Source organism: Taeniopygia guttata, chromosome 7, assembly GCF_048771995.1.
Source record: "Taeniopygia guttata chromosome 7, bTaeGut7.mat, whole genome shotgun sequence".
In the NCBI taxonomy this organism is placed as follows: domain Eukaryota; kingdom Metazoa; phylum Chordata; class Aves; order Passeriformes; family Estrildidae; genus Taeniopygia; species Taeniopygia guttata.
Window position 1 is genome coordinate 9,410,024 of NC_133032.1, and position 20,253 is coordinate 9,430,276.

The 20,253-nt window shown below is 40.6% G+C and overlaps 1 protein-coding gene across 1 annotated transcript in view; it reads left to right on the forward strand.

Annotated features, from left to right (window-relative positions):
* The first annotated feature begins 19,801 nt into the window (after nucleotides 1–19,801).
* The window catches only part of GYPC (glycophorin C (Gerbich blood group)), a 33,238-nt gene continuing 32,786 nt past the window's right edge, over nucleotides 19,802–20,253 (forward strand). Inside the window, exon 1 of the mRNA XM_002192245.7 lies at nucleotides 19,802–20,040. Coding sequence (XP_002192281.1) covers nucleotides 20,007–20,040 — 34 coding nt within the window. The 5' untranslated portion in view covers nucleotides 19,802–20,006. The remainder of the gene's footprint in view (nucleotides 20,041–20,253) is intronic.

The window sequence follows — 20,253 nt, forward strand, 5'->3', positions numbered from 1 at the left end:
GCCACAGAAGCTGAGGGCTTGAGCAATCTCTTTTCCCTTGCTGGTGACCAGAGCTCTTGTTTTACAGCTGCTTACAGATAGTGTCTTATCTTTAATCCATAAAGGAGACTGAGCTGCATCTGGGAGTTGTGGAGATGAACAGATGTTTATCTGAGTCTTCCTCTTTCAGGATGCCCTTAGCTCAGAGATAGGGGAAGGATGCTAAACCTTTTGTTTGTTTTCTAATGTGAAAAAAAAAAGGCTCTAGGGAGTTGAGAGACTTTAAACAAGAAGTAAAGAGGCTTGAGTGAATGCAATGAGTTCTTATATTTTTCTTGAAAATAAGAAATCAGAAACTGAAAGGGGAGCAGGGTGAAAAGAGTAAACAGGTATGATGGGCAATGGAGACAAGTAATGAATGAGACCAAAGTTGGACATAAAAAAAAGGAAAAAGTAATAGTTTTCCAAAATGGAAACACAGTTCTACATTCTTCAAGCCATTATCTCTTTCTGAAGGGAAACATTTAAACAGCAAACAAAAAACAAAGACACTGGGATAGCTCCTTTAGGATGTCTTCCAGCAGATGACTATGGGGCTCCATTAGTGGCTGTTGTCCTGTGTAAACAGGGATTCAGCTGTGCAGGATGCCCAGGGCATCCCTAGGAAGGGATTCCCATCTTCTCACCCTGGGGTTTTGGCTCTCATGCAGGCAGGGGTCCCAGAACTGCATAGGGAAGAAATTGGGATGACAAAATGGTAAGGACATTTCTGGCTGCCTGTCTTGCTGGTTATCCAGGCTTTGCTCTATCCTCCCTCTTGTTCTTCCTGGAAATCAAGAGCAAAGCAGCAAACTCTCCTTCCTGCCTCAGTGACTGCAAAGTTCCTCTCAGTGGAATCTAAGACAGTGCAAGTGTTGGGAATCCCAGGACATCATCCTGACCCCTTCCTTTCCTTTCCCATGGAAATTATTCCAGCTGCTGGCTTTGTGTTTTAGCTTCAGGGTCTTTGTGTTTGGACCACACCGTGATAAAAATTAGGTCTTCAAGTACAAAGAGAAGGAGAAGATAACAATACTAGCAGTACTAACAACGACAACAACAAAAACGACAACAATAATAATTATAATAATATAAATAATAATTATTTGGAATATTTTATATTGCAGAATTATTCGGAGATAAGACAGCTGGTGATGGGGAAAAGGTCAGGAAAATATTCTAATGTGCTTTTAAATACCAAGGCCTAAGATAACCAGAGTTTTTCCCAGGGAAAAAAACTTTCTACTTCAGTTGCATTATGTTTTCTTCTCAATGCAAAAAGAAAACCCCAGAGCTCCTGCTGACATCAAGAGATTCTTCAAAACAAATGCTAATACGATGTTCCTCACCTCCCAGAGACAGGCTTTAATTTTGAACACTGTTTGTAAGTGTTCCCAGTTTCACCTCCTCAAACTCCAGAAGGAACTAATCCAAGTTACACTCTGGAAAGACAAACACCCACTTTAAATTAAGGCTTTAAAATTACTCTCTCTGAGTACTCAAAAAGAAACAGAGGATTTGTGTTATTGTGATTATATGACTTGAAACATAGCTGGAGAATCTAATCTAATATGCCACACTGCCTTGCAATGCTAAAGTCCATTAAACCAAATTAATTAGCCAAGGGGAATTAATTAATTCCTTTTGATACTGCTAAGTTTGAGAATAAGTGTTTGGAGTTGTTTTTAAACCTTCAAATGGGCAGCTGAGAGAAATTATTTCTTTTAAACAGGCATGCAATTTCAAAAATATGCATGCTGAAAATAATGTTTTCTCTATATTGATCTACAACTTAGGTTTCCTCCTCATGTTGTAATTTTTCCAGTTATCATCTTTTCTCCTCTCTACCATTCCAGATGTTGGGGTAAAATGTAAGCATTATTTCTATTGCCTTGGCCCAAAGTAAGCCAAGGCAATAAAATGTTTAGAACAGAACCTAGGTGTGAAAGCCCACATGGAAGCAGTGAACTAAGGAACCCTTTTCTTCTCCACTAACACTGACTGATCTAAGACTACCTTTACAGCGTTTTGCTTCTGTTACTTCTTGTCTTGGCTCTGCAATCATGGAAAAACAACTTCCTTCTATAAACTTGTATATTTGTGATCATTTCTGCACTCTGTCTTTGTCTTTTCTTTAGGCCAAGGGCCTAAGCCATCAATTTTTTTCTACCAACATTTTATTACAGGTCGTGTTTATTAGAGTAATGATCATTCACCCAATCTCCCGTGCAGTTTTCAGTTGCTTCACATATTTTTTATAGTGTAATGCAGAAAGCTCTGCATTACATTATCAAATGTGTAGTGTTGTCAATGCTCAGATAACTCTTTGTATTTTATGGGTGATACTTCTGCTTATATGTTTGCTTTTCCCATGACATCATTAATACAACCTGATTTGTTCAATTGTTATAACTCTTCATCTGTCTGAAGAACTATTACTTATTCTCCACCTTGTCTTTGTGCCCTTCATTTTTGCTTTCTCATTCTTTCTCTTTTTATGTTAAGTCATTAGAGATTTTTCCCAACCATGTCACCAACATTCCAGAATTAGTTTGAATTCTTACCTTCTTCTCTGGTATTTTTGCAAGTGCCCCTACAGTTTTAATAAACATAGATTCTATTGCACTAGGAAGGTTATTCATGAAAATGCTAAAAGATTTGGGTGATATGCCTGCAGAATTACAGGCAAAATGTTATTTTTTCTGAAGATGGAATCACTGAATCACTACTTTTACTCTCAGTTGATATCCACTGGATATCAGTTTCATCATATAAGCCTCCCTCTCTCCCTTCATTTTCTTTTGCTGTCTCACAAGTCCCTGTGCATCCCTTTCTCTCTCTCATTTTTTTTTCACAACTGAGGACAGAGGACAGGAACAGGGGAATGCTCTGTGAGGTTTGACTGTTCAGTGTTTCTCACTGCTTGCCTGCAAGTCTGCTGGACCCCATTACTCCTGCTTCTTTGCTTTGCTGCTAAGCTGATACAAAGTGCACAAAGCAGCATCTCATTTTTTTCTGGGGCCTGGTAAAGTGCATTTTCTTTTTAAAGAACATAAATAGTTTCCTAGTATTGTCCCACCAATGATGAACCCAGTCATTTCCTTCTTCCTGGATGTACAAAATAATTCGACCAGCCATGCCAGACTCCCCTTGTCTTGTTATTCAGAGATTATGGGGACATGCGACCTGAAGGGGGGAACAAACCAAAATTCTAGTCCATATATATTAGTAAAATTGAGCAGAATAAAGAACTGAAGTCTAGGCTGTTCAAAGGCACCTAATACAGTAAAATCCCTTTTTATTATTGTGTGCCATTCACTATGGTTTTATTGTGACTGATAAATTTTGTGTATATAGACTTGCAAATCCTAGCTAACATTTCCAGACCACATATAGACCATGTACTGCAGCACCTAATGCAGACTCAGTCTGCATTTATTACATCTATTGCCAAAAAGCAACCAGCAATATAAACACAGATGATGTCTCATCACAGATGAGATGCACATCATCTAACTTGTAAAGTCTTCAGGGTTAGCATCCATATCTGAGGTTTTCTAGACTCCCCTTAGAGAAGTAGACAGAAACAGGAATTTCTCAGTGGTGTTTTGTCACAGCCTGAATTACTTGTTTCGAAAGGATTAGATGAATCATGTCTTGCAAGCACCTCTTGCTTTCCCTTAGTCATAAAATGAATCAACATGATTGGTGTATGCATCAATGTCCAGGCCCTTCCTCAGCTCCTCTGCCCTTCTTTGGACCTGCTCCAACACCTGAGCACTCTCCTTGTAGTGAGGGGCCCAAAGCTGAACTCAGTGTCCAAGTCACATCTTGTCCTGCTTTTCTTTGCTGACCTGATGGGAACAAACACAGCCCCAGAAGTGTCACCATTCCCTGGAGGCTGTATTAAGTGCTCAAGCCCCTTCCCTTCATGCTAGATGTCAGCAGAGGGTAAGACCCAGCTGGATAATGTCGGATAACTCTGACTTTCAAAACTGGGTCACAGAGGACAAAACATTAATTCTAAGTTCATTTGACTAACTTTACTGTAAGAGGCAGCCTTCTGAGTTGCTCACTTAAGTTGGAGCAATGTTTTAGCAGGAAAGTGAAGACATTTATCAGGCAAGGAAGAGTAAATCACTTGAAAATAACATAAAGCATGTCTTTGAAGGCATAATACAGCATCCTTGGAAATTCAGGGGAGTGGATGTGACTTTCACAGATTTCAGAAGGATTTAATACATCATTGTGCATGGTCAGGTGGAGAATGAGATCAGTGAAAGTAGAGAAAAGAACTAGGAACTTGGTATGAAGAAGTCCAAAGATGTAACATTTGGGCATTGCAAGTACACAGAAATCATTGCTGGTAAACACAGCATGAGAATCTAAAGAAAGGAAAGGTCTATTGTTATTTATCCATGCTTTTATTTGGCTGGGTTCTGGATTGGTACAATAAATGGCAGCTCTGGAAAAAATCAGATTTGGTCAGGATACACACAGGGTAAGGTTGGAGCAGTCAAACTTTAATTGTACTAGTTGAAACAAAATATAAAATTGTAAATTATATTTGCTGGCTGGAGAATAACAAACTGATGAGGTCACAGATTTCCAAGATTTTAGAAAGCTGAAAAACAAACCCTCAATTAAGTAAAAACCCTCAATTTCTTTTAAAGGAACTGGTGGGGGTGTGACCGAGCAGTACAATAACTACATCAGTATTTATTTAGTGGTTTTGTTCAGTATTTTTGTTTTACAGACATACAGAACCATTAACAGCATCCAGCACAGAGCCAGGCCTCAATAACTAACAGCCCCTGGTAGATGAATGGATAGAGGGTGAACAACCTTGTGATCTGAAATGAGGACAGGCCACAAAAAGCTCAGGAGAATAAATATACTGAATACAGGGAAGAAAACTGCTAGGTGATTTCACTGCCATTTCAAATAACTTAAGTGCAGCTCTTTAGAGTGACCCAGCCAGTTTGTCTCTTAGAATCCTCTTAAGCATTGGGCCTGCCTTTCATGGATCAGCTCCAAAAACAGAACGGGAAGGAAAGATCTGCTGTTTTTAAACAGGAAAAAACAGTGAGATGCTCTCATTTCCAAGGACTACCTGAAAGCAGGCAGAAAGCACTCAGCTTGCTTCACCAAGTGGCCAGCACATCAGAGAGTCCAGAAGAGGCATAAAAGAAACTCCTGTCATTTTGGGATATATTGTTCAGAAACAATTCCTTTCTGCCTGGACATTTAACATTGTTCTGTATGAAGTGGCTGCATATTCTGCAGTGTTAAGGGGCACAGACTCTTCAGCTTCTGTAAACCTTAATGCCTACTAGCATGGTCTCAGGCAGCGCAGTGCAAATGTGTGACTGAAGACATGACCTCTTTGCAGCCAGTCACGAGGTGCAAGTGGGCAGATTGCATCAGCACTTAGAGGGGTTGAAATGTGTGAAACACTTGAGAGAGGCTGGCTTCTCTTCTGGCCTCTAGATTATGACACCACAAGAATGAACAAGTGCCCCAGAACTGAGACTTGGTCCCACTGTTGGACCTACATATGCTGAAAAGTAGGAGGAAAAGTTGGGTGGCTGATGTGCAAATGCCACTATTTTTTCCATTAAACAAGTGTGTAATTACACTCACTTTCTTTCCACATTATGTCCTAATTGACTAGTGTTTCAGCACACCTCACAGATAAAATGATGGATTTCTGCCATAACCTTCCCCTCAAAGTTTTGAGTTGTTTGGGATCTTGTTATTTATTTCTTTTGCTTTCAGATATTTCCACACTGACAGAAATCACATGACTTTCCACATGTTTGGTATAGAATTATCTAGGCATAAGAGTTTAAAAATTATGAAAAATATTCATCATAGCAAAAGGAGTAATAAAAGACATCTCAAAACGCAAATTATGATTCAAGCTTTTTGTCAAGACAGTTTTTACTGCTACACTTAGATAAACAATCTATATATGAACAACTATAGCAGGCTCCTCTGCATAAAGGAATAATAAAATAACTGCCCAGACATCATCAAAGCAGCCTTTTTCTAGTGAAAACATCCACCAGCACTCGTCTAGAGAATGAATTGTAAGATTCATCATTGACATTGCTGGCTCAAAGCCCTCCTTTCTGTGAAAAGGCTTTCAGTGACAATTCATCAGCACTGGTCTCCATCTTTTTCTTCATTGCCTCCCAAGGATACATTCCCTTTCTGAAGAAATGAACACAGACCTTTGAAGTCTGCTGGCAAATCATCAACTGCACTATTATGCAAGGAGTTTTCCAAGGGGGTACCATTTTTTCCAGAATTTGCATCCCCATCCCGTGGCATATGGGCCCACTTTGATACAAACTCCTTCCAGAAACTTCAGTGGAATTGAACATCATCTAATTCAAGCTGAGAAAATTAAGCGACAGGTGCCCTCACCTTTGAAAATAGATAACTCATAAATAACATTCAGATGTCAGAAAACCCAGGGACTCCAAAGGACTTAATAAAGCATAAAAGGAAGAAACATTAATACATTGTTTGGAGAAATCTGGTGTCAAAAAAAGAGTAGATATTAAAAGTAAACATGAAAAAGAAATGAGTTGTTTGGAAAGTTTCTACAGTATTAAGCGTTGGGAAGCTGTAAAACCTCCTCAGTCATTCTTGTTGCTTCATTTTCCTACATTGTTACAAATATCCAAGCTACTATAGTGATTTAATTTTACTTTATTGCTCTGCTTTTCCAGCCCTTCTAATGAGATAAACATTTCTGACAGTGTTGAAAATTGAGGTGACAACAATTTTCAAGACAGACCAAACACAGAATATGAACTACACATATAAGTTGTTTATAAGTTATAAACAAGAAGGAGGAGAGGAAAAAATAAGTACATTTTGCATTCCTTAGAGTCAGACCAGGGAAGAAGGACTCCAGTTCTCACTATTGAGAAGAATTTGAGGCACTGGGGACTTGGCTCAGTGCATGACTATCCATAAATTTGGCTCCAACACAAAGCTGGCTTTCTGATTACATTAAACAAGAGGATGGATGCCTTTGTGGTTCACGTCCTTGAACTCTGTTCAGGACCACACTGAAACTCCTGGTAAACCTTTCACAAGGCACATAGAAGAGGCTGCTTTGTGTGGGGAGGGTGTCATGAAAAGCCAATTTATTTAGTAGAGCAGCAGGAATACAACCACAGGAGTGCAGAGCTCTGCCAGAGCTGCTTTCTTTTCCAAAACTCCACACAGTACTGGGACACCTACCCTGGTTCCTGAATGCTGAAGGACAGAGACAGAGATAGATCATCTCATTCAGAGGTAGCTTGGTGTACTTTATTAAACTCCTACACTAAACTGAATAGAAACAATCTCTATTTCTCCTTTGCCTGTTTCTAAAAGGAGACTTTCTTCTCCACTCCTTTTTCTTCCCCTTTACATCTTCTGAATGAGTTTGCAACAATATCACATGCTAAAATACTTCAACTATTAGTATTTTTATCTTGTTGCCTTCTACTAAATCTCCTACTTCTCATTTTCAGGCACCAAATCATCCCTGCCCCTCCCCCCCTGTTTGCCATATGTTTTGTCAGCATAACCTTTGCTGGTAACACCACATCCTTCCGAGAGAATTTTGGGAAAGGAACAACAAGCAGGTTATTTTTGGTAGGGCACATTTTGTCACACCAGGGAAGAAGAGGTTACACTGCAAGGACAAATATTTCACGATTTCCAGGCGACACAAATCTGTTTAGGAGCTGTAACTGCAGGTGAAAGAGAGCTCATGGCATCATCCACAGCAGGGTAGCAGAGAAAGCCTGTAGTGAACAACTCTGCAGTGAGAAACTTTGATGCCTTGGGCTCAAGCTGAGAAAAGTAGTTGTACTGAACTCATGGAATAAAGTAGAAAACAATATATCTTCCTGCTCAATTGTTCTCTCTGGGTAGTTTCTAAATATTCTGAATACCAGGTCAGAATCTCTTTTATTTGCAAGTGAGTCCCTATTGCTTTACATTAGCAGAGAATTTGGCCCCCTCTTTCACACAGGGACGGGTGATATTAAATCTAACATCTAGTATCACTCTTGGTTGCACAGTGATAAATCTGAAGTTACTCTACTCTTAAGCTTAGAGTACTGAGTGCAAATCCAACAGGTTTGTCCCACTTTTACCGGAAGATAACAGAAAATAAGCTGAGCTTTGGTGCATTAAGAACAGAAGAAAAATACTGCAAAATTACTAGCTTTGGACATAAATTATTTGGATTATACAAATATAAGAAATTAAAATCTTCAGAGGCAAGGAGAGAAGAGTTAAGACACTCTGCCTGGAATTGCAATCTATTTTCTTTTCCCAGTAGAAGCTGCCCTGGACCTGATATGCCAGCTGCTGTCTGATATATGTTTTCTGCCTCCCCATATGCTTCATGTATATGCTTACATATCACTTTGCAGTCAGCCAGCAGCTTGAAAATGTCACGATGATAGCTTGCTTGGTGACACCCCGCACCCTCTGTGCTCATGACTGAATGTGTAGGTCCCAAATCTACTTATATGTACAAAAAAAAGCAGAGCAAAGAGGGTGGTTTACAGCGAGATTCTTGTGCAGAGCTACAACAGTGAGCTCTGGAGTGAGCCAATACAGATGGTTTCACCTGCCTGGGGCCTGTAGGGAGAGAAGAGACATCAGGATCGTGTTGTTGGATACTCTGCCCTTTACAGGACATAGATTTTCACTGGCTGATACACAGATTAATATCTTCAAGGCCACTCAGGCCACAGAATGATATTGAACTAATAACTTATGTTTGACTCATAAATCTTTTAGGGAGGTGTGTGTAAGATTTCAAGAAATAGAAAAAGTCACTCTTTTCCTCAGTGCCTTCTTCCAAATCTTGATTGCCAAAAAACCGTCTCTTTTTTATCAGTTGCATTGCAACAGAGTAATTGCATAATTGTTAACACTCATTAAAATTTACTCCCCTGGATTAAAAACCTCTTTTAGTACCTGATTTTTGCTTCTTATTGAGATCCTTGTGAGCAATAAACATATTGCTTCTTTCTGATAAGCTAAACCGAGGAGTTTCTGCAGCAAGGCCTTGGCCTTGCATGAATCATGAGCCCAATATACTTTACTATATTTCTCTTCCATGCTTTAAAGATGGAAAAGAGAGAGGTCTTCCATGCTGTTGCTTCTTGTTCTTCAAATGTAGACAAGAACACAGAAGTTAGCTCAAGCCACCAGTTTCCAGAATAGGTGAGGTCAGCCGTGAGTTGTCCATCACAGACTTTTTACAAAGAACTGCAGGTGATGAGACTTTTTTGTAGGACTGGAAAGGCACATTCAGTTTCAAGGAGCCAAATGGCCTAGCCAGGAATGTCAGCCAGTATATGAAAAAGAATTAAAGTCCCTGTACAGTAATTAGAGGAAAATTAAATGACACCAAAAGGCAAGCTAGTGAGCCTAAGAGCCATATTCCCATGCTCTCCTTACACAGGTAACCTCTGTTTTTCCAGGGGTGATCAGACCCTCTGACACTCTGGGTTCCCACATGGACCTCCCAGCCTGGAAACAGTGGGGCTCAGGGAAACCCCAAATATGAATCCAAGGAAATCCTGTATAGCAAACATTCTGCCTTCACAGTGATTCATGCACTATTCAAAACAGATGCCTGAGAGTGGAAAAATCAACGAAGAATGAGCTCTAACCACAGCACTATGCCATGACCCCAGCGGAAGGTTAACTTCTCATCAGAGAGTTATCAATATCTATCTGTGGCAAAGACATCAATTAAGAGTAAAGTGGACATGAGCTTAATTCTCTTTGTACTTGTGCATATTTACAAGGAGACAGAACGTGTTGATAAAATTTTTATTCTGACATAAATTTTTTTGCTTTATTTATGTCAAACGAATGTGACTTCTAAATGGAGAAAAGCCCTTTATAGCTCAATATTGTAGGTGTATTTCTCTTTGTAGATAATATTTGCAGTGCAAGATGTTTTAAAATCTTTTTTTCCCCCAGTGATCAAAAACTCAGCATTTCCAACCTTTTCTGGCAGTACATTTTAGATTACGTTCTGTTCCTCTAAGGAATCCAAATAATAGGTCTCTGCCAGAAAATGGCAATTTTGCAATATCAGCACACTGTCAGAGTACAGAGAATTGTTAGAAACACATAATCACAGAATATTTGGGGTTGGAAGGGATCTCTGGAGATCATCCAGTCCAAGCTCCCTGCCAAGACAAGGGTCACCTAGAGCAGATTACACAGGACCTCATCCAGGTGGGTTTTGAAAGTCTCCAGAGAGGGAGGCTTCACAAGCTCCCTAAGCAGCCTGTTCCAGTGTTTTTTCCACCTTCAATGTAAGGAAGTTCTTCCTCATGCAGAGGAGGAACTTGCTTGCTTGTCTTTTAGTTGATGGTCATTGCTCCTTATCCTGTCACTGGCCCCACTGAAAAGAGTCTGTCACCATTCTCTTTACACCCAGTTTTGAGATATTTATATGCATTGATGAGATCCCCTCTCTTCTTCTCCACACTAAACAGGCCCAGCTCCTGCTGCCTCTCCTCTGACCCCACCCTGGAGCAGGGGAAGCGTGTGAGGAGCCTTCCCCCTGAGGAGGAAGGAGCAGCAGTGATAGCATGGAAGACCAGGACTGACACCGGTCCCTGTCCCCCTGTGCCACTGATGGGGAAGAGGGAGGAAAAATCAGAAGTGAAGTTGTGCCCTGGGAAGAAGGGTGGTATGGGTAGAAGGTGGATTAAGATTTGCGTTTCTTTCTTACTATCCCACCCTGATTTGATTGACAAGAATTACTTTTTTTTCCTAAGGGAGGTCTGTTTTGCCCATGACTGATGAGTGATCCCTCCCTGCCCTTATCTTGATGCACAAACCTTCCATTTCATTTTCTCTCCTCTGACCAGATGAGGAGGGGAGGGCCGGATCAGGTTTGCTGGGCACCTGGAGTCCATCCAGGGCTAACCCTCCACAGCAGGGCACTTCAGAGGATATTTGAGAATTAGCTTTTGAAGATAAAAATTGCAGATTATTGTGGCAGGTGAAAATTCAAATGGTGGAATATTGATAGAGAGTGTTAATTAACACAGAGTGTTTATTCGTGCTACATAGTGCATGTAATCAGTTACACTCACTAAATGAGGATTTGATTGCCCACTGTTCCAAAGCATACCAGCACTTTCATATCATAAAGACAGGGATTCTGCCCATTTGCATTTGCTGAGTACAAGCAGAATGGCCTCTGGGAGGAGCACAAAACAGTTCCAGAATAGAAATAGCAAATTTAAATATTCGTACAAATGCTGCAACAACCTTTATGTCTGGATCTCAGCAAAGAACGGTGTTGGCTTTTTCTTAGGAAGAAGAAAAAATTTTTGAATGTGATGTAGTCCATTGCACCTAACTTTAGCCACAGAATGAATAATCTTCTGGAAACCTCTATCTCCTCCTTTGACTCCAGAGGGTATGCAGTAGACTAGGATAATTATGTGACTAATATTTCAAACACAGAATGTACATAAAATGACACAAACCCCTTATCTTTAGAAAGCTTCTTCAATAGACTGCTTCATCATAGAGTCTAATTAGGAAATTTAATTTGAGTGATGCTGTAGAGGAAGAGTCCATATATGAATATTTATAGGAAGCCTTTGGTAATCACAAAAATCTTTCAGTATGCTTTCAACTTGTATCAAAACCTAATCATCTACTTAGAGGAATCTTTATGTTTTCTTAAATCCTGGAAGCCATAAGGGCATTCTTCAATCTTTCTCCAATAAAAGTTTGACATCCCAGAGATGAACCAGCAGTGAAGCACTGTGCTACACAGCATTACTCCAGCTCTTATTTCAGTGTTTGAAAAAACTGACAAGATCCAGGGATCCTAAAGATTTCTGAACTAAGTTTTTTCTCAAGACTTCCTGATATAAACCAATTCAATTCCTGAACTCTCCCTGTAACATTTTTTTCAGCCTGACTTCACAAGAGAGAATTCATATTTATCTACCTCATAGAGAAAAGATATGTTTAGATTATTCAGATATTTTCCCTGTAGTTATGTTTATTGTTCTGAAATATAACTTCCTGGGCAGCTCTTTGATTTAATAAGGAAGAAAACTATTTCCAAATAAAGCACTGCATATTTCATAGTGAAGTATATATATTTATCTCAGTTGAGTTTGCTCGTAGCTCACTTCAAGAAAGGAAAAATTTCTATACATTGTCTTTCAGCATCTCATCTTTCCCTTGCAAACAGGAGCACAAGGACAATAAAAAGCATATCTGCATGAGTGTTGCTGAATTGACAGCAGAAATCTTCAACCACATTTGTACATGTCATGTAAATAAGGTTCGAGGAAGTGCGAGGCATTGTACCCAGAGGGAAACCATTGTACCCATTTGGACTCTGCATTAAACAAAAACAAAACTCATTGTGCAATTTTGCCAGCAAAAGCATTCGTTGTGTGTCCCAGTGCCCGAGTCGCTGAGCTGCTGCAGTTGGGCTTGTTGCCATCCCAGCATGTGCAGTTTGAGATTTTTTAGCGTTGTTTTGTTTCTTGCAGCTGTATATTCTCCTGCTGAAGAACTTCAAAAATCTTGAACTAGTGCCAATCAGATACAGCTGAATTGCTTTTACTGCAGTAAGAAAAATTATCAGCATGCAATTTATTATTAGAACAGACCATTCTAAATTTTTACTTCCATCACAGCAGACAGCTATATCCATTTTTGTATAAGAACTCACTCAGCACAAATAAAAGGAACAGCAGATTAGCTGGCTTTGAAACCATATCCTATTTTCAGCTGGGCTCACTGGAAAGTGAGCCTCAAGTATAGCCATGTCCAGGGCATTTAGTTGCACTTGGAGAGCTCTTTCTCTCCCACACCCTGTACAGAACCAATAAAACAAACTTCTTATCAGTGGCTTAGGAACCTCACTTCAGTGAGATTAATATTTTATTATTTGAGAGAACAACAACCACCCATTTAGCAGGGGGAAGCAGAAAACAAAAAGTTATTTCTACTGTAGCTGTAAGTTTACCCCGGGGCTCTGTGGATCCTATACCAATGGTGTTTTAGGGGTTGTTTAAAGTAAGATTTAAAAGACAACAAAACAAACAAAAAACAGCCACCACCAAAACAAAAAACCCAAACAAAAAACCTCCAAAACCAACCAACCAAACAAAAAAAAACCACTAAAAACAAATGAACAATAAAAAGGCAAACCAACACTACCAACATAAAAGTATTGATGCTCTGCATGCAGGATATGAAAACCACTTGCCACTTTGAGAATTATCTCCAAGAGCCTAAGGATTTGCAAGTGTTACAGTCAGGAAAGAGAGGAAAACACACCCTGAGGGATCTTGGGAGGACTAAGGTCTGTTCTAATCTCTTGTAAACCCTTTCTTCCCCCCACAGTGCCAAGTTATTTGTGGGATTCTAATGAATTCCATTAGTATTGCTGACTGCATCTTCTAGTTATTTAACTAATCACTTAACAAGGGAAGCAACCTAAGTCAGTAAACAAACATCCTCATGATAGTTCAAACAAGTTGCAGAATTAAAGAAAAAATATTGAAGTTTAAGGTTCTTTTAAAATAAAACCAACTCAAGTCACATTATTTATGAGAAAAATGAAGCACAACCCTCCCTTCGGCTAATAATTTTGCAGAGTTATTTTTAAAGCAGTGATAGGAGCAGTGCTAAGCAACAGGGTCTTGGGGTCATCACACACATCCTTATGGAGCCCTAGCTTCATTCAGTGTAACTGTGACTTTACCACATGCCAGCATTGTGCTCAGATAGGGGGTTGAAACACTAAACTTCACTGAAGTATCTCTGAAGAGAAGAGAAGCACAAGATTTTTGCTCTTGCACTTAGAGAAGAAAGTAATCTTAAAGTGATGCCTTTTTCTCTGGAGAGAATAGTACATACAGCCTAAAAGAGCAAATGCCTCAGTTATTATATTTTAGAAAATATCATCAGCCAATCTGGCTGAGTCTGTTTGGCTAAAAGTTGCTGCAAGGGGGGAAGCAGACTCAGGAACGGATTTTAAGTACACACTCTTATCCAACACCTTTGTTGGATGTAACCCAGTTACTGCTTTGGCCAGAGCATTTGTACTGTGATTAGAAAGATTTCTGCTTTGGATGTATCATCTCTGTGCCTCATATGTCCAAGCTAGAACAGGGTAGAGGAGAGTCTGAAGCCCTTGCTAAAGTACAGGAGATCCAATCTCCCAGAGAGCTCAGAAACAAGCCCATTATTACATTACATAAGGACAGGCCAGATGCTGTACTAGCAACCTTTGAGAGGATTTTCACCTGCAATTAAATAGCCATGAAAGCAAAATTTAAAATAGGTAACAAAATACAACAGGGTCCACAATCATCAGAACTCTTGACTTTAAATTTCTGGCCACTTCAGAGTTATCACAGAGTATACTGAGTTGGAAGGATCATCTAGACCAATCCCTGACCTGCCCTGCACCATTCCCAAGAGTCACACCATGTGCCTGAGAGCATTGTCCAACCACTTCCTGAACTCTGTCAGGCTTGGTGCTGTGGCCACTTCCTAAGGAGCCTGTTCCAGTGCCCAGCCATGCTCTGGGTGAAAAACCTTTCTCTAATATCCAACTTAAACCTCCCCTGACACAACTTCAAGCCACTCCCTTGGGTTTTGTCACTGGTAACCACAGAGGGATCAGTACCTGCCCCTCCTGTTCCCCTCACCAGGAAGTTGTAACTGCAGTGAGGTCTCCCTGCATTCTCCTCTTCTCCAGGCTGAACAAACCAAGTGACCTCGGCCACTCCTCGCTCAGCTTCCCCTCAAAACCCTTCACCATCTTGGCTGCCCTCCTTTGGACACTCTCTAATATGCAGCAACTAAAAAACCCAATTTACTGAAATTATGCTGCAGTAATACAGTCCCATCTATGTAAAGAAGAGTGAAGGTTTTCAGTCAAACTGAAGATCAAACTAGTCAAACTAGATCCTCCAGGAATTAAGATTTGCAGTGTTTAATTCTACTTTGTGCGAGCAAATCTTCCCTTTTGTTTTAAATTGCAGAATGATTCACTTTATTTATCATTCTGTTCTTTTGTTATGAGAAATCCATGTGCTAAAGCCTGCTCTGATTTCTTAACTCAGCAAGAGCTGATAGTATGATTCACCCTCTCAACATCTACCCAGATGACATTACCAAATATGTTCCAAATATGCACTGTCAAACTGCATGTCAACATCCTGTTGACTGGTCTAGAGTGTGAGCAGATGTGCTTTCCAGTGGTGTTGGAAATTAGATTGGAGAGGAGGCAGTGGCTTTGAGACATCCTGTCTGATCTTTGGACATGATGATACTATAGAGTTACAAAGACTCTGCACCACTGAACTCTTGACCTTATACATCTTCCCTCTATGGTATCATTAAATGAACCACAGTTCATGGAAAGTCAAGCACCAGAATCAGGGAAGATGTAGAGCCTCCTTATACTTCCATTTCACAGAGAGAAGGCATGTTTCGAGAAGCATTTGCATTGTAGTGACACTGAAGTTTCCCCTGAGTACAGACACAAATGGAAAAGAGTTTGCCCAAGTAAACTAACAGATTAAGTGGGAACCTTAAACACAAACAGGCATACTACGTCCTTTATCAGCAAATAATTGTGCAATAAGGTAAAGTAGGGGATATACATGTTCCAGGGATAAAAATATATTCCAAAGGTTCAAGCAGAAGTCAGGGGAGTGGTAAAAATAAAGACAAATGCCTGGGATGCAAAGTAGGAAGGAGATCTGCTCTCTTATCTCCAGGGTAAAATCTTCTTTTCTGGCCTTGTATGAGGGTCAAGAACTAGTTCAGTGTTATGAATGCAGACAGAAAATTCCCTCTCTGTGCTCCAAGGATTTCACAATCTTGTTGCACTTAAAGTCACAGGCTGCATAGGCCCCACATAAAACATGAGTTATACCAGCATCACAGTCCATCCTGGATAATAAGTCCATATTGATCCCTTTTGCATCACAAAGATTTAATTCTCCATGAATTTACACCAGATCTGAGATGATCCACACAGTCTATGGCAAAATTCCTTGCTCTTTCAGCACAAAAATAAATGGGAAACAGAAAGAAAACAAGGTGGGGGGAGAACCCAACACACAAGGTAACAAATAAATAAACTATTTTTCCTTACAGAGATGGAGAGGAAGATAATCAGTAGAAAATAGTATTTCATGGGATGTCCAGAGCCAAATGCTTTCCTATGAAGAATCCCTCCTTCAGGATTCAGCCTAGCAGTTAAATCTCTGGTTGTGCTTGACCTGCACAAAGTCTTCAAAATTTGTGATTCCACCCAACCTCACCCTGCTCAGCAGCTTGGCAGGGTGTTTAAGGCAGCCTGAAGTGTGTAGCCAGCAAAGGAGAGGAGGAAGCCAAGACCATGTCTCCTGCCAGCTGGCCAGGTGACCATGGCATGCAGCCCAGTGGCACACTGAGCCCCTGGCTCATCTGAACGTGCCCACAGTGCTGTCACAATGCCCATCTTGAACTCACAGCCAGGCACAACTGCTGCTACATCCTCTCCTCCAATGTGTGGAGGATGGATCCAAACACCTTCTTTGAAGCTTGCAGGCTGGGCAGGCTGGGCAGTGAAGGACATGATTGATATTTTTCCACTCAGCCCCTTTCAATCTTGCCATTGCCTTTACAGGATGAGATTCCAGATTATGCATTATGTTTTGCCATGAAAATCCATCAGAGAGAGGGATTTCTAGTGTGATGTCCTGTTGTTGCAAAGCATAACTTCCTGGAGAGAGCCTCCTTCCTTTGTTTTATTTATTTATTTTCCTCCGAGTGCAGCCTAAACCCTCCCTTCCTGTTGGGAACAACAGCTGCAGCATGCGACATCAGCTTGCCAAGCCTGAATGACTGTGAAATATCATTTATCTTGGAGCAAGATAGCATCAAAGAGAACAACTATGTGGGCCTGAGCATGCATTCACTACATAGCTGGGCTTAGGAGGAGTAGGATAAATTGAAGTATCGGAGGCAAAAGAGGCCCCACTTCTGAGCTAACACCCTTAGACCTGAAAGCACTGTCACATCTGAAAGCACTACTGAGGAAAAAAAAAGGGAATTTTCATTTCCTTATTCAGAAAAAGATTCTTTCAAAGGCTGGAGATGCAAAAGTATTCACCAGGGCAGGAAAGCAATACTTCTGTAGGTTAATGGGAACAGCATGGCCTTGAGATCAAGTAATTGGCTGATGGAAACCACAGAGCTGACACAGATTTCCTAACATACCTGTGTTTTCCCACAGACCTAGTGAATCATGTATGAATGCCACAATCCTTAGATAAAAAATTACTTTCAGATACCCTTCTGTTATCTCCTCCCTTTAACCCTTTTGGGGAGCTTTTGTGGGTTTTTTGCCATAAGCAGCTGCTATTTAATATTAGGAGAGAGTTCACTCAAATAGAAAATTACTTGTTAATCACACATTTTCCCCACCAGCACTCTACTCCCATCTTTTGCTCTGGGTTCCTTTGCTGCCTCCTATCCCACATGATCAGTTGGCTGAGAGCACTGAGATGCTTTTTGTTCAGTGCCCAGTCTCAGACTCGCCTGGAAGCATGCTGGGCTGCATGTTGCTTCCCTTGACAAAATCACATATTTCCCATTAGTGATGGGTGGAAAAGGTCAGGCAGGTCTCTTTAATGGCCTGTTTGAGAGCAAATAGCCTTGGGAAATGGCTCTCTGATTTCTGGGAACCCCAGTCTATTCAATAATCAAAGAAAGAATTCACAAAAAAAGTGAAGATAACAACACATTAAAGGGGACTTTCCCATGTGAGTTTGGACCTGCCAGAATCCTCCTACATAACTTGGGTATAAGTCTTCCAGTGATTTTGGCGGTGGGGAGAGCAGCTTTAATAAGAACACAGAGAGAGACAGGAAGTGTTGCACAGATGCAGAGGGGTTAAGCAGGACCTAACTGTGCATGCCATTTTGAGTAGTTTGCCACAAAATTCCTAAGACAGTCCAGGCCACTGGCTGTAACATAATAAAGCCATCACAACTACAATCCTTCACATCACCTGCAGCAGCTAGGGAACCTTTTCGCAATAGAACTTCTGAAATTTCTTAGACATCACAGAATCATAGAATCATACAATGGTTTGGTTAGATCATCAAGTTACAATCCTCCTGACATCTTACACTAAATCAGGTTGCCCCAAGGCCACCCAACTTGTCCTTGATCATGATGATGAAAGATTGAAATGTAAAAACTTCACATGATAACAATTCTCATGCCTCAGAATAGAAACCCCTTATTTTACCTGTGCACATTGTGTTTCTTACACAGAAGAAGCAATAATCAAAACCATGCCCATCAGTATTTTCAAAGAGAAGCTATGAAGTGTAAATGAATGTCACGCTATGGAGCTGAAGCCAGTGCAGCAACGTCAGGAGTTTTTGCTATTATTTCCCATTCTTTGTTTTGTGCCTTGTTTTGCTCTATCACTAAATGTTCCAGAGCTCTCTACCACGAGCCCAGAGTGTGGAAATGCTGACTGAAGTAATTTACTGCATCTATGTTCACAAACAAGCTGTTAGTTGCTGTTGGCATGTAAATAAATCACTATTCTTTCCATCCTATAGCTGTTAAATAAATACTGTGAGCCAAGTTCAGGGCACTGATTTCTTGTAGGTGGCCACTGAGATGATTTCACAGAAATATCCTGTGACAATTTTGCAAAACAGGATGGCCTCAGCCTGAATTTCATTACTCTGTTTTTTTCCACTTCCATCCAATGGTGACTATGTTTCTGCTGTCACAAGCAGGCTGTAAATTCATCCTGACTCCATAACAGACCCCAGGAAAATGGAAACTTTGTCCACTCTCCTTAGTGTCTAAGGCATGTGCATTAAAAATTATCTGTATTCTGGCATAACCTAGAAGTCCTAGTCCATGTCAGCTACAGACAGGCTGTGTATGCACACTTACAGTGACTACGAGCCACTGACTGCAGCACAGCATGCAGACAGCCAAATAGATAGCTTTAAATGGCAGCTATATAAACAAGGCAGCTGGCACCCTAGTCCAGGCTGAAAATCTTGCAGTGGACTAGGCAAATTAACATCTGAAGCTCAATAAAATACATCTTATTTACCAATAACACCTCCCTGTACATTAAAACAAAAATACCAAGACTAGGGAGAAGGCAGGTGTCTCATTATTCTACCAATGGCAAACTGAAGCAGAGATTAAATATTTTCCAAAGGTGCCATAGGAAGCCTGTGTCAGTAACTGGAGTTACTTGTGCCTCAGCCTGTGCTGTAGCCACAGGTTTCTCCTTGCTCTGAGCGCAGTGTAGATTCATGGTATATGCTGATGTAACTACTTTGACCCAATAAATGCCATCCTCAATTTTCACTTGTTAAAAGGACAGAATCAGTCAGACTGTGTGGGTTAAGGGGGACGATGAGCAATGAAAATTGAAAGTCCTACTTTCAATCTTACTCACTAATAGTAGACATTTTAGGAAAGGGAGTCAGCAGCAAGTTTTACACTTTAAAGTAATAACATCAACAGCAGTGGATAAGGGTTTGGGAAGTGGATTTAATAGGTGTGTCTAGATTTGGCTAAGAATGAAGAGAGCATTTTCTTTCCACTGGTTGCTGGCTAATAAAAGCAAAGGGGTGGAATACATCCAACTTGCAAAACTTGAATACAGTTACTGCTATCTGCAAATGGGTGCCCCTCCCCGCTCATGTGAGCTGCACAGGCAAAAGAGAATGACACATGTGCTGTTTCCTTTTCCAGTTGTGAAGGGGTCAGGAGCCAGGCAAGGAGAGCCCGAACAAGAGGAGCATTTTCCTGGGTTCCTCCAGCTGTTCTGTTCAATCCCGCCGTCAGTTCTGAGCAGGGAAGAGAGGCTGTCACCACAAATAAGGCATTTTTCAAAGGCGTAAATTATGAGTTCCCAAAACAATGCGACAACTCAACCACGTGAGTACCCTTACCCCCCTCCCCCCTTACAATAAGAGTGGATTTATCAGTCCGCTGCTTAAGGAACAGATTGTCTAATGTATTTCGTATGGGGAAAAAGAAAACAAAACAAAACAAAAGGAATGCCTGAGATTAATCCTGAAGGAAAAAAGTTGTGAAGAAGCTGGGGTTTTTTTCTTAATTCTTTGTGTGTGTGTGTGTGTGAGGGGAGAA